We start from the raw sequence: 14,071 nt of genomic DNA, 5'->3' as shown, positions 1-14,071 counted from the left end.
CACACTCTGGCAGGAAAGAGAATGGGGCGAGGTGGGAGGTGGAGGCAGAACTGAGCATGACAGGGACCCAGTGCAGCCCCTGCCAGCAGGACCCGGCCGGGACTGCCAGCTCACATCCGGCCCGTGGGAGGCCGCGACCTGGTGGCATTGTTCCCAGCGCGCTTGTGGTGTGGGCTTTGACTCGATTACCCGTCCTCTCAGCCAACAACCCTCTATTATTCCCACCCAGAACCTTCTGTGCCATTTGTGGAAACTGTCCTCCTCTCGCTGAGCCACCCGCACCCAGGCCTGCTTCTCCATGGAGGCACTGACTGGGGGTCTCTTGGGGGCCTGGAAGTGCAGAGGCCAGTGGGCTGGGCTTGGCTTGGGTGCCTCACTGCCTCCAGAGGGCCTGGACCAGCACGTGGGGAGGTCCAGGGAGCCGTCGGACCTGGAAGTGCAGGATTCGAGCCGTCGGACCTGGAAGTGCAGGATTCGAGCGAGGAGAGTTGCTCGGGCCAATCCCTCCTCTTACAGTTGGGGAGATGGAGGCCAGTAGTTGGGTTGTGGATGTTACCGTGTCTTTTTTCTCTGGTGCCAGCACCTCTGGGCCCAGGTTGGCCCTGGAGGGACACCCTTCCCAAGGCTGGCACGTTCCTAGAGTAGAGAAGACCTATGGCCACCCCCAGCGTGCCCGACACATCCCACCAGCTTCTGCCTGAGGTCCCCCTGGACCCTGTCTTCCTCCGCCCTTCCCTCCCCCCAGCCTCACTGCCACAGCCAGGTTTCTGTAAGGGGCTTTGCCATCCTGATCTCCCAGCACTCTGCCCCCCCTGCCTCCAGGACATCCCTGCCTCCTGGGGACGGCTGCTGGCCTGGGCATCCCTCACCACCGTGTGCCTCTCTAAGAGGACTCCTCAGCCGCACCTTCGGAGGCTGTCCCATGCGTCAGCCAGCGGCGTGGGGGGCACTGCTGCACCTCCCTGGCTGTGATCCGTCCCAGGCCCTGCACGGTTACTTGGACCCTGTGTGCATGTACCGCCACCCGCAAGCCGGCCGGGACCCCGGACCTGGAGTACACATTGATTCTGGTTCCCAAGGCCCCTTCTGAGGTGGAGGCGGCAACGGAGTCAACCAGCACAGAGGCTGTGGCTGCCAACGTGGCCAGATGGGCTGTGGCGAGGGGCAGCCGAACTGCCCGGCGCAGCTGTGTGTCCCCCGACAGGGGCCCTGTGGGGGTGCTGCCCACCACAAGCAGCGCCCAGACAAGCCCCAAAACTGCCGATCTGCCCCCAGCTCCTGTACTGTGGCTCAGTGTCCAGACCCCGAGCCCAGCCGGATCAGACTCCAGGAAAGGACCTCCCCCCACTGGCTGCAGGGTGAATGGCAGCAGGCTGGGTCCTCAAGGGGCCGTGGGGCTGACCTGGGGGTTGCTGCTTCGGGGGCTGGCCTCGACCACTCGAGTGTCAGCTCAGAGCATGCTCTGTTTCCCTAGGGGCTGGCAGCGTGAGGAGGTAGCGGTGCAGGAGTCAGTGGTGACAGCAGGCAGCCACTTCACCCCTCTGTGCCCCGGCTCCCCTGTGGTTAAATGCAGTGGGAACTCCATCTTTCTGAGGTCTCAGAGGGCCCAGACCGTGGGTATCTGTGGACACTCTGCACGCACGGTGCAGCCTCTTACCTGGGTCACCCCCGGGACTAAGGCCATACGGACCACATTCACTTGGCCGACTTTATTTTTCAGGAAAAAACAGAAAAACAAATGTACCTCTTGGGTTGGAAAGGACCCACTGACAACATGGCACACACATGTGAGCAATAAATACGCACATACATTCAAGTATGCAGGGGGGGCGCTACATCCTGGAGACCCTGTGTCCGGGCACCTGTCCCTGCCCTGGGGTGCGGCCCTGCCCCTCCAGAGGCAGCTCACCTCGCCGGGCCCAGGACTGCCTCTCCATCCCAGCCTGAGAGCGGGCTCCCTCCTAGATGGAACTGCCAGCCCTGGGGGCTGTGGGGCCATGGTGAGGCCCCCGGGAGATGCCACGGCTGGGTCTGGACAGGAGCAGGCAACCTCAGGCCCATCTCAGGCTCCAACAGGTCCTGCCAGTCTCAGGATCCTGAACTCAGTGCCCTGTGAGCCCCCTCCCCATGGGGAGACAGCAGTGATGTCATCTCCCCCAGCTGGTGGGAGGAGGGGGGTTCTCGTATCGGGGGTTCTGCAGGGTTGAGCTGAGTGAAGCCTCCCCAGCTTCCACTGACCCCCCACCTCGGGTGAGGGTCACAGAGCCTGGTGCTGTCTCCCACCCTGACTGACCACTGTGCCCGCTGCCAGCAAGCGTCCCCAGGACCAGGCCCTGCCCTTTTTCCTGGCTTGGGGGTTTGGAGTGTTAAAGTTCATGCCCAGCCATTCCCTCTGCTTTACAGACAGGCCCAGCTCCTATCAAGGCCCCTGCAGCGGGGAGGCACCTCAGAGCTGCCCCTGCGGCCTGATCTGGGGGGCCTTCTGTGGTTGCAGACCTCCTCCGGCCCGGGCAGGAGTGGGGAGATAGGCTTGGAGGGAGCCCTGCCCCGGGACGAAGCTGGAGGGGACAAAGCCTGCCACGTGGCCGTCCCAAGACCAGCTCTGGGGGGAAAGAACGTGGCCCTGTCCTTGGTGGCCCCGAGAAGAGGCTCAGAGACACCTTTGGGGAGAGTAGGGGAGACAGCAGGTTTCACATTTGGCAGGGCAGGACAGAACGAGAAGGGCTTGGGGGAGAGGGTGCGGGAGTCTGACAGCACCGGGTCGGGGCCGACATGCCGAGACCCCATCCGGCCTGCGGCGGGGCCGGAGGGAGCAAGTCCAGGGCCATGGGGGGCCAGCCCGGGATGAAGAACGCCCTCCCGCCGCGGGCAGCTCGGCCTGAGCCTGCTGCTCTGGGTCGGGGAGGCCGTGGGGCTGCATGCCCAGTGCCTGTCCTCAGCGATGGCCTCGGGAGGACGTGGCTGTGACTGTGAGCCCAGCGTCTAGGAGCGGGGGCAGGGCGGGCCTGGCGGTGGGCACAGGGCCTTAGCTCGCACCAGGCTGGCACTGCTGCTGGGGCTCGGGCGGGCCGCCTGTTCCCTGCTCCGGGCCCCCGGCGAGGTCCACCCGCTGCTCGTCCATGCGCTTGGCCTGCACCCTCTGGATGAGGCTGAAGAAGTCCTCGTCCGGCATGGTAGGGCCCCGGGGCAGCACGTCGGGCGGCGGGCAGCGCTGGTCATCGATCCTGGAGGACTGAGTGGACACAGTGCGGTTGGCGGCCTCACCCTCCCCAGGTCCAGTGGTCCGGGTGCTGGTCAACAGGGGCGGTTCCGGAGGGCCGGCGTGCACTGCTCATGGGCTTCCCCATGTCTACCCAAGGAATTGGTTCTGGGGCCTCCCTCGCTCTGGGGGCTTGTGCTGGGAGCCCGGGCCCTGCGCACAGTCTTCTGGTGGCCCCGCCCCCACCCCCCAGGAGCCCACGGCAGGCCCATCCAGGAAAAGCAGGTCCAACGATTCCCACTGGGCATGGGTGCGCCAGGGCCAGGAGACAGTGGCTAGGTTGGCGTTGGATGCCTGCTCCCCAGATCTGCTGATCCCCAGGGACGGGCATGCGTGGCCGTCCCTCTGCCAGGTCTGACGCTGGCAGGCCTGAGGTCTCAGCTTGCAGAGCCCGAACTGTGGCGCTCCCCAGGGCTCCCCCTTGGGTCAGGTGGCCGACCCCGTGGGCCTCGCCTGCTCCAGCGTGCAGGCCAGGGGGCCAAGGGGGCATCTGGGCTTCTCTGAAGGGCCTGGAGCAGGAGGGACGGGAGCTGGCACAGGCATGCATGTGGACGGGGGACTCTGGGCCTCTTGGGTGGGACTGGTTTGGAGGCGGCTGGTCGGATGCCTGGCCCCAGGCCGCGGTTTCTTCTCCGCTGTAGGGAGGACGGCAGACCTGGAAACTCGCTGGCTTGGTGCATGGTGGGCCAAGTAGCCTCCACCGCCAGCTTGTTTCCAAGTCTAGGGACCCTGAACCCCTTCCCAGCAGTGGCTGCACCCCACAGGGATGGTGAGACCCCCAGAGTTTGAGGTCCCAGTTGGGACAACTGTTGGCTCAACAGTCCCCGCTCCGGCCACCCTACCTGGCTCACCCCCACACAGGTGAGGAGGGCATTCCCAGTGTGGCTGCCAGGCTGGAGCCCCAGCCTTGGCTCTGCCCTCTGGGGCTGGACCCTCCGCCCCTGCCATCCACTGTGTGGTTCCTGGATGGTCCCTGTTTTTGTCCCGCCAGCCCGCTGGCAGCCCTGGATCCCCCTGCCCTCCCCACTCTGGGGATGCTATCTGGCCTGTGTTTTCTCTGCCAGGTGTGGAGGGCTGGTGGGGAATCCCTGAGGCCATGAGCTCTAGGACCTATGACCCCCTAGCCCCCACCCTGAGTTCCTGCACAGCGGGGGGGGGTGGCACAGCCTGGGGGTGTCCTGGGGTTGCCTTCTGTGGGGGTCTCTGGTATCCCCAGCAGCCTGGGGTTCCCAGAAGTGGCGCTTCAGGCTCAGACACCCCTTGTCATCTGGTGACACTGGCTGAGTCCCCCAGGAGTCCCTCAAACATGACCTGAGATGGAGGAACCAGCACCCACCTCACCCCCCAGGACACACAAGTTCCCACCACACAAGTGGATGGCAAAGGGGCCATGAGCCATGCCTGCCCGGGCCGCAGCCCACCTGGTACTTGATGAGCATGTTGAAGAAGTCGTCTCCTGGCTCCTGGGGCTCGCCATGGCCTCGGAGGTGCCCTGCGTTGCTGTGGGTGATCCGAAGCCCCGGCAGGCTGCCCACGCTGGCCCGCTGGTCATCCAGCCGGCGGCTCTGGGAGCTGGCGATGAGGTCGAAGAATTCCTCGGTCTGGGGCGAGGCCGTCATGGAGGGCTGGGCTGCGGAGGTGCAGAGGGCGAGGCCTGGGACCCAGTGCGGGGTCAGGCCCGAGGCTCGGGCTGCAGCCACAGTGAGCTCTGACCTCTGAGCCCAGCTCAGCCCACTGTGCTCCTGAGGCCATGGCTCCCGGGGGAGTCTCCGCTGACCAGCCTAGGCAGCTCTCGGCTGCTCCCTCTGCTGTGGCTCCCACGCCCACCTCTGGGGCTTCCAGGAGGTGACAGGAGGACAACGCCGGTCTCCCACGCCCTGCCCACCCCCCTCCCCGAGACCGCCCGTGCGGCCTGAGTATGTTCCGGAGGGCAGACTGGTGACACGCTTCCCGGGATGCTGCTCTGTGGGGGCTGTGGAGGGCGCCCTTGGTGACGGTGCTCTGCAGCTGGTCTGCTGGTCTGTCCCCCAAAAGCTCCTCACTGGAGGCAGGACAGGAGCCCTGGTCCTGGCCCCTGCAGACAAGCCCAAGGGAGGGCCCGGCTGAGGGAGGCACTCACCGATCCTGTCCTCCAGCGTGGGGGCGGCCGTGGCCTCAGCAGCCCCAGCCTGGCCGTCATCCAGGGGACAGCGCTGGTCGTCCATGCGGCTGCTCTGGAACTTGGTCAGCAGGTCAAAGAAGCACTCCTCGTCTGAAGACGGGGCCCTTGGGATGCTCTGCGGAGGGAGTGGGGTCACTGCAGCCAAAGCTAGCCCCGCAGACCCCTGCACGAGACCGGGGGCTGCTTGCCCAGGCCACACACACTTCTGAGACCCTGGCCAAGGCTGGGACCCTCACCTGCCCCCTATCAGCTACCCCTCCCCCAGGACATGCCACCCACCCTCAGTACCCAGCTACCTCCCCCGGGACGTGCCACCCACCCTCGGTACCCGGCTACCCCTCCCCGGGACGTGCCACCCACCCTCAGCATCCGGCTACCCCTCCCCCAGGATGTGCCACCCACCCTCAGCATCTGGCTACCCCTCCCCCAAGACGTGCCACCCCCCCTCGGCACCCGGCTACCCCTCCCCTAGGATGTGCCACCTACCCTCAGCATCTGGCTACCCCTCCCCCAAGACGTGCCACCCACCCTCAGCACCCAGCTACCCCTCCCCCAGGACGTGCCACCCACCCTCAGCACCCAGCTACCCCTCCCCCAGGACGTGCCACCCACCCTTGCCACCCGCCGACTCCCCCCGACTTCTCTCCTCCCATCGCTGCCACCCCGGTCCAGCCCTCTGTCCGTCACCTGCCCTGGGCCAGCCTCGCCAGCCTCGGCCTGGAACGCTCCCCAGACATCCCGGGAAGCCTCCCGTGCCTCCCGTCCCTATGCCCACCACACCCTGTGTCAGCTCTGCCACGAGCTCCCTGCGTCCATGCCCCACACAGCCCTCACCGGTGTCTGCTGTGTGAATGAACTCGAAGGAATGAACCCCGCCCTGGGCCTCAGTCCACACACCCAAACAAGGGAGGCTGGAGAGCATGGTCTCCTGTGGCGCCCCCGAGGGGGCCCAGCTGAAGCAGGTCTACCCCGTGACCCAGCTTCACAGGCCTTGGTCTGCCCCAGGGCTGATGGGTGGCTGTGATGGTTCCAAGCCCCGTCCACCTCCCGAATGGCGCTGGCACACCTTGCCTGGCCCCAGCCTGTCCATCTCACGGCTGGTGGCCTCTTCCAGGCCTGCACAGCGCTGGGCTCACAACTGAACAAATTAATGCAACGTTGGCGGAGACGGCACCTCCTGGGTACCCGACGCTGCCTAGAATTCCCAATACCTGACTCCCACAGCCCGGGAGACAGGCAGCTGACAGACAACTGGAATTCCCGACCCCTGATCCCCACAGCCCAGGACCGGGGCTCCCGTCCTGCTTCCGGTTGTCTGCTGGAACCAGCCCAGGGCACAGGAGAGTGAGGCCCAGAGACATACGTGACCTGCCCAAGGTCACACTGGGGCAAAAAAGAGCTGGGATTCGGAACCCTGAGTTGAGCCGAGGGCCCCTGGCTCTGGCCCCTGAAGTCAGTCCCCAGCTGTCATGGAAGCCTCAAGTGCCTCCTGTCCCTGGGGCAGACCTGGGGAGAGGGAGTTCTAGCACCTCCTTCTCCCTGCAGGGCTCTGTCCTCCTGCGGCCTGGCTCCGGTCTATGGCGACACCCCTACTCCCTCCGATTCCCCAGGCAGGAGGGAGGGGAGAACTGGCCCAGGTTGCAGGGAGGGCCACATCCACTTGGGCCAGGGCTCCGGGAGTTGCAGGTCCAGGCAGAGGGTGGCACTGGGGTTGCCAGCATCTCTGAGTGCCAGTGGGGGTACCACACAGGCCTCTCTGGGAGGATGTGGCCTCCTGGTCCAAAAGGGACTGGCTCCCAGGCTGTGATGGGCTTGGGCACAGCTGTGGGGGGGCCTCTGTGGGAGGCCAAGCTGGGCTCCCCCAGGTGACCCAGGGCCCAGGTGAACTGAGCAAGGCCCCTCCTGGGAAAGGCAGGACCCCTCAGGGGCCATGTCCCAGGCACCATGGCGAAGCCCCTGCCCCATGTCGGGCAGCCCTCCCCTTCCCTGAGGCCGGGGCCACCTATTGCGGGGCTAATGCATCCCTCACATGGCGGGCAGGGGCCTAAGACCACAGGTGCAAAACTGAGGCTTAGTGCCTGGTACAGGGAGAGGCTCTGGATAGTCTGGGGCCCCTTGAGCCCTTCAGGAGCAAGACCCTTGGCCCCAAGGCCACTCCAGTGGGACTCGGGGTCCCGCCTCCCTGCTCTAACCCCTCCCTTGCCCCAACCCCTGGCTCCCTCCTTCCTGGAGGTCTGAGTTCTTCCTTAAGTCTGACTGTAGTCTCTCCTGCTTTAGCACAAGCCCAGTTTCTCCTGAGGAGGACCAAGACCACCCCACCCGGCTTCACGGAGGTCCGTGGGCTCCCTCAGCCTCCACCTGTTAGGACCCCAGACTCACGCGGCTCACAGGCTCTCTCCACAGCGGCGGGGAGCCCCACGCTGGGTGCTTGGCCACACGGAGCGCAGGCAGGACACAAGGTGCTCAGGGCCACCACCACCCTGCCCAAAGTGCCAAGTGCTGCCTCAAGGCTGGGATGCCTGAGGCTTAAACAGGACCCTGGGCAAGGGCTCAGCCCTCCCAGCACCCGCCCCTGCTCACTTGAGCGCATGCACACGTGGGCTCACACACACGCACAAACTCACACGCACAAACTCACACACACGCACACGGGCTCACACACATGCAGGAGCTCACACACACCACACGGGCTCACACACACGCACACGGGATCACACACACGCACAAGCTCACACACACACACAAACTCACACACACGCAGGAGCTCCCACATACCACGCGGGCTCACACACACGCACGAGCTCACACACACGCACAAGCTCACATCCACCACGCGGGCTCGCACACACACCCAGGCGTGCTCCGTAAACCCTCCCCCAGCGAGTGCAGCAGTGAACCTCCCGCCTCCCCGCCCCATGCCTGTGGGCGGGCACATTGCAGGGCTGTGTGGGAGGACAGCCTGCTGAAGAGCCGTTTCCCTGCTGACACCCGGGCCCCTGGGCCTCCCTCCAGAGCTGGGCCAGGTGGGGAAAACCACCTCGTTATTCAGCCTGACTACGGAGGCAGGCACAGAGAAGCTGGGAAGGTTGCTGTCCTCCTCATCTGGATTCCTCTGTCCGCGACGGCCCTTCCTGCCCCACAGCCCTCGGTGGCTCCCCAGTGCCCTGGCTCAAGGACCTCCCGGCCAGCTCAGCTCTAGCCTCTGGTTGCTACCCCTGTCTCATTCCTGGTTGGACCCACACTGTCCCCAGCCTCTGAGGCCAACCCTGCCCTGCCCCCTACCCTCCACCCCAGGATGAGTTCTCTGGACCCCCAGACCACACCCAGCCGCACCGCCTCACACCCCAAAGGCCCCTGCACTGTCTGGGCACAGGGTGGGCAGCGGCAGAGGCTGGCTGGTCAGCAACAGCAACGGCGCAGTGTCCGTATCAGCTGCACTTTGCAGAGGAGAACCCCAACTCAGAGGTGAAAGCCCTCCCCTGAGGACCCCAGCGGAGAGGGAAGGGGGCCCACCCAGCCACTGACAGCCCAGGGATATGTCCCCCACCCACTGTTGCTGCAGTCCCCATGCAGGCTGCCACCAGGGTGCAGACGGTCCTTACTCGGGGCGGTACCCGAGGTCCTGACCTCAGGAAGGCCAGTGGGGTTCAGGTCAGCAGAAAAGCCAAGAGGCCCTGCCACGTCCTCACAGGCCCTGTGAACCCCGTTTGTCTGGTGCCAGGATCTTGGCTGTCCCGGGCGTCCTGCCCTGTGGTGGCTGCAGGGGCCAGGGGAGCAGGGCCAGGCAGCTGGACATTTGGAACTGTTTCCCCTGGCCCTGCCGGCCCAGACCCAGGGCAGTTTTTTGGGGGGACGTGAAGCCCGGAAGCCCTCAGAGGCTCTGCTTTCTAGAAAGCCATCTGTCCCTGAGGCCGGCTGACGCTGGCCTGCCCCACACACGCTGCCAGCCTCCCGCTCCTTTCTTGGCGGCCCAGATGTGGTGGGCAGAGCCAGCTGTGGACAGAGCAGGTGTCTGGGTCCCAGTCCTGCTCCTCCCTCCAGGCCCAGGGAGGTTGGGGGATCACCAGGACCACCAGGAAGGCCTGACCAGGTGCTCCCTGGGTACCCTTCCCTCCGCACCTCTCCCGTCAGTGGACCGATGGAAGCAGCCCAGATGGTTGGGCAGTGCTGAGGCTGAATGAGGGGAGGGGAGGCTGCACCCTGCTGGTGGGCAGGATGGGCTCGGGCAGCCTCGGGGGGCTGCGAATCCCACCCTGGAACCCATACCCCTCTGCAGGTGGGTGCCCACGGAGGAACAGTTTCAGACTGTTTCTAGTGGTTTGGACCCAGCTGTTCTGCACGGGGGAGCTCCAGACTGACCTCTGAACCTGGACTCGGCCCATCTATGCCCCTGAACACCAACCAGCTCCCCCGTGGCTGGAGTGGCCCTGGCACAGCTGACACCTGCCAGGCACAGGCCCGGCCTGTCCCCCGTCATCCCCGAGTCTGACCACCGGTCTGTCTGTCCCCCGTCCGTCCGCCGTCCCCGAGTCTGACCACCGGTCTGTCTGTCCCCCATCCGTTTGCCATCCCCGAGTCTGACCACCGGTCTGTCTGTCCCCGTCCGTCCACCCATACACTTGGCAGTCATTGCAACCGCCCCACCCCTCCCTCCACCTGTGTGTGCCGCAGCAATGCGGGGGGGCTCCTGGCTAGGCCTGAGGACCCAGGCGGCCCCCAGGCTGCACTGCTGCTGCTTGCTGGGCTGTGACCCTCTGCTCCACTCATGACCCTGAGCCCAGGTGGGGTTGGGCAGGGTGGGGCCTCCCAGCCCCTGACCAGGAGGAACCCTGGATGGACCTAGCCCCTTGCTGTCCCCTTACCAGGGGCTCGGCAGCCATGCAAAGGCCACTCAGCTGCATCCCCTCCACGACCCCACTCACCATTGGTCCTGCCCCGGCCACTGCACTGACAAGGAGAGGCCCCAGCACCTTGACCTGGCAGGAGCTGCAGGTACTTCCACACCAGGACCTAACCATGGGCGTGGCTTGGGGCTTCCCACCTGCCCCTTGGGTGCCCCTCAGGCCCCTCTACTCAGGGACCCCCGCCAGGTTTCAGAGATCCCAGGATTCCCCCAGGGATTACAATGGCTTCGTCCACCCCTCCGAGACCCTGCTAGGGTACACAGGCTTGACCTCACTGGCCAGAGCCTCCAAGAGCCGCCTCAGGAAGGGGCACCCCATCAGGGCATCTGTGCAGCCCAGCTCTCACAGTGGAGGCAGCCAGTCCCTTTCAGGGACACGCTCCTGCGACTAGCGGCTGGGTCTGGAGGGTTCCAACGAAGGAGGGCGGGGGCTGGGGTCAGAGACAGAGGCCACCTGAAGGCTTGGAAGAGCCAGCCCCCAACTGGTGAACGAGATGGAAACTGGGGCCCAAAGAGAGGCGGGGCCTTCCCTGCAGAAGAGCCCAGCCCAGAGTGCCCAGGAGGCTCCTCGGTGGCCAGGGCCTCTGAGGCCGGGTGTGACCACAATGCTGAACCCTCAGCCCTGCCCAGAGCCCCTGCCCGGGTTCCCAGGACAGCACTGCACCAGGTGCACCACGGAGGGACCCCTGCCTCCCCGGAGTGCCCGGGCCTGGCCCGGCCCGGCCCGTTGGCTGGCAGTGGAGCTGGGGCGCCGTTGCCAAGCTCTCCTCCCTCTCAGCCTGGCTCTGCTGTCAAAGACGCCTACCGTGCGCGGCACATGCACCCGGACGTCGGCGCTGTCCAGCGGGGAGTGGCTGCCCTCCCGGGGCCTCCTCTCAGCGTCCGGGCCTTCCTGGTACTTCCTGCTCCTCACGGGGATGGGGAGCGAGTCCCTGCTGGGCCCCCGCCAGTCCCCTGCGTGGTGGCTGTCTCCATTCTGCTCCTGGGGAGGGGTAAGGCGGTGCATGTCCTGGGCGATTGTGAACCAATGTCCCCATCCCAGGACCCTGAAGGGAAGGCCAGGCCGCCTCCATTTCATGGACGCGCACAGTAGGTACTCAGTCCCCAGGGAGGAGAAGAGGACTGGGGCTGTGGGGCCTTGGCTGGGGCCGGGAGAGGCAGGATGGGGCGCTTGAGGGCCAGTGACCCCCGTAAATGTTGGCCGGCTTACACCGGCAATGACAGTGACTATGGGCGTCCTTGGGCCTTGTCCCCACAGCAGAACCCTGACGGCCATCCACAACTGAACACAGGTCACACCAGAGGAACCAGAGGCTCAGAGAGGTCAGGCTGCCAGCCCAGGCCACACAGCACCCACTGCCGGCAGGCACAGGGTCAGCCCAGGGCCCTACGCCAGGCAGTCCCCGAATCTGTCCGTCTGTGTTTGCTGAACCCCAGCTGGTGTCTGCACCTGGAGCAGCTGTCCCCACTTTGGGTGCAGAGTCCGAGAGGGTAGGGAGCAGGCAGGAGTGGGTGTCCCTGTCTGTGGGTCCCGAGGGTGCAGTGACATAGCGGCTGGGTGGAGCATGGGGGCCTGAAATGTGTGAGGACCACGCCTCGCCTGGGGCGCAGCTGGCCAGACGCTGAGGGACATGGGTGAGCAGGTGGCAGATGGGCCTGTGCAGGAGGGTACATTTATCCCCCAGCAGACGGGCTGAGGTGGGTGGCGGTGGCTCTGCCTCATTAACCCCGGTGCCCGTGCTCTGGCAGCGGCTGTGCTGACATCGGCCCCGTGTGTCCCTGGCTCACCCGCTCCAGGGGGAGTCTCAGCAGGTCCCAGGTCTCCGCGCTCAGCCTCTGCGTCCTCTTGGGTCTGGCTCCTGAGGACAGAGGGACCCGGTCAGCCTGCACCCCCCCGGCACCTCGTACCAGGTGGGCCAGGCCAGAGTCTCCAGGGGCCCAGGACCAACCCGGCCGTGGCTTTGTGACAGCTAGCCCCCCTTGTGGAGGCGAGTGCCATGTCTGAGTGTCCCTCTGCATCTCCCCGACTGTACTGTCAGTCAAAGGGGACGGGCGTCGAGACGGGGCGCACCCTGGGTGGGGCCAGGGGGGGTCGGGCTTTGGCTCCCCCGTCCTGGAAGGGCCTGGCTCTGGACAGGCCTCTCCCCCGCCACGCACAGGGCCTCCCGGTGTCAACTCCTGCTGCTCCTCCTGCCCCTTTCCAGTGGCCCCTGTGGCCCTCGGCCACCTCTGTGAGGCCACCCAATCCCCCTCCTGAGGGTGCGTCATGCTGTGCCCCAGAGGTAGGTGGGGCGGGCCTCTGGGTCCACCCCCAGCTCACTGCGGCAGTCCAGGCCAGGGCGGGGGAGGCAAAGGCCTCAGATGAGTCCCCCAGACCAGCTCTGCCGTGGGACCTTCCCCAGGCTCCTGTCCATCCCTCCTGGCCCTGGGCTCACCCTACTGGCCGTGTCTCCACCCAAGGGACCCCCATCTCCTCTAGCCACAGTGGGGTGGTGGCGCGCAGCTGCCTGACCCAACTCTGGCCAGATACAGACTCAGCGGAGCCACCAGTGCCTGTCCTGGGCCCCCCGGCAGCCCCACAGCCAGGCCTACCTCCAAGCCTCTGTCCTAACACGGCCCAGGCAGAGGCGGGTGTCACTCAGCCCTGAGGGGTCCGAAAGGATTTGGGAGTTTGGGAGAGTGGCCCTACCTCAGTCCAGCCATTCCCGGAGCACTCACAGGGACCCAGATTCAGGACACAACAGACCTGGCAGACCAGAAATGAGGTGGCCAACGGAAAAATGGGATGGAATCCGGGATGTGGGGAACGTCCCCAACCAGGCGAGAAGCGCTGTGGGAAGGCCTGATGCCGTGGCTGAGAGCCAGGGTCTGCGGGCGCTTCCCTGAGGAGGTGGCGGGATGGACGGGGGCACGGCCACTGTGGAAAAGGTAGCAGAATGTTCCAGGCAGAGGGGACGACGGCGGAACGAGGCTGGCACTGAGGACCCTGTCTCTGCTGTCCCAACACCCGGCACATCCCCAGGGAGCCTCTCGCAGCTGGGAGGACCCCGGCCCTCCTCCCCGCTCGCCCACAGCTCCCACACCCCCACGCCCACCCTTACCCAGTCTTCCTGGGAACCAAGTGTCCCTCCACCCGCAGACACGCTGGATACGGGCTGTGCCCAGGGGCCCCGCGCACACCCGGTGTGAGTCCGAGGGCGGGGCCAGAGCCAGCCCTGGCATCAGTGGGCACTCTGAGAATCCAGTCCTGGCACCTCCAGACCAGCAGACTTGGCCCCATTACTACGCCTCAGAGCTCAGTGCCCTATCATCAGACTGGGCCGGCAGGGATGGGCCGGGTGGGGCAGTGCCGCTCTGTGCTCATCCCCCGAGGAGCTCAGCTCCTAAAGCGAAGCTGCTTGGTGGCTGCCTGCACCAGGCAGACGTGGAGGGCAGGCCCAGACACCCCCTTACCCCGTCCAGGCCCTACTGCATCAGGGGGCACAGCCACCAGGGCTGGGGCACTCGTCAAAGTTAGCATGAATGGCCACGCAGGGTGCCGGAGCCTCAGGTGCACCTGGACCCCACCGTTAGCCCTGGGTTCTGGGCCCTGCCGGGGAACGCAACATCCACAGATGGAGAGAGCCGGCTCAGGCGGCCAGTCACTCAGTCATTTCAGGCACTGGACCGCACACACAGCCCCTCCCAGCCTCACCTGCACAGCTGGGTCACTCAGCCAACATCCCCCTGACCCCAGCCTCAGCGTGGC

The 14,071-nt window shown here is 65.9% G+C and overlaps 3 protein-coding genes across 3 annotated transcripts in view; 1 reads left to right on the top strand and 2 right to left on the bottom strand.

The window, feature by feature from the left end:
* Positions 1–1,512, top strand: part of DNLZ (DNL-type zinc finger) — a 314,112-nt gene extending 312,600 nt beyond the window's left edge. Inside the window, exon 4 of the mRNA XM_050760373.1 lies at positions 1,475–1,512. Within this exon, the coding sequence (XP_050616330.1) occupies positions 1,475–1,497 (23 nt within the window). The 3' untranslated portion in view covers positions 1,498–1,512. The remainder of the gene's footprint in view (positions 1–1,474) is intronic.
* PMPCA (peptidase, mitochondrial processing subunit alpha) overlaps positions 1–14,071 on the bottom strand; it is a 102,732-nt gene that overhangs the window by 71,687 nt on the left and 16,974 nt on the right. The window lies entirely within an intron of this gene.
* The window catches only part of GPSM1 (G protein signaling modulator 1), a 31,266-nt gene continuing 18,889 nt past the window's right edge, over positions 1,695–14,071 (bottom strand). The window contains exons 10-14 of the mRNA XM_050759925.1: positions 12,112–12,182; positions 11,129–11,305; positions 5,379–5,535; positions 4,681–4,889; positions 1,695–3,232 (exon numbers count right to left, since the gene is read on the bottom strand). Coding sequence (XP_050615882.1) covers positions 3,026–3,232; positions 4,681–4,889; positions 5,379–5,535; positions 11,129–11,305; positions 12,112–12,182 — 821 coding nt within the window. The 3' untranslated portion in view covers positions 1,695–3,025. The remainder of the gene's footprint in view (positions 3,233–4,680; positions 4,890–5,378; positions 5,536–11,128; positions 11,306–12,111; positions 12,183–14,071) is intronic.

This window comes from Macaca thibetana, chromosome 15 (genome assembly GCF_024542745.1).
Source record: "Macaca thibetana thibetana isolate TM-01 chromosome 15, ASM2454274v1, whole genome shotgun sequence".
NCBI lineage: Eukaryota > Metazoa > Chordata > Mammalia > Primates > Cercopithecidae > Macaca > Macaca thibetana.
The sequence above is the reverse complement of the archived record's forward strand: the minus strand, read 5'-3'. Positions and strand labels throughout refer to the sequence as shown.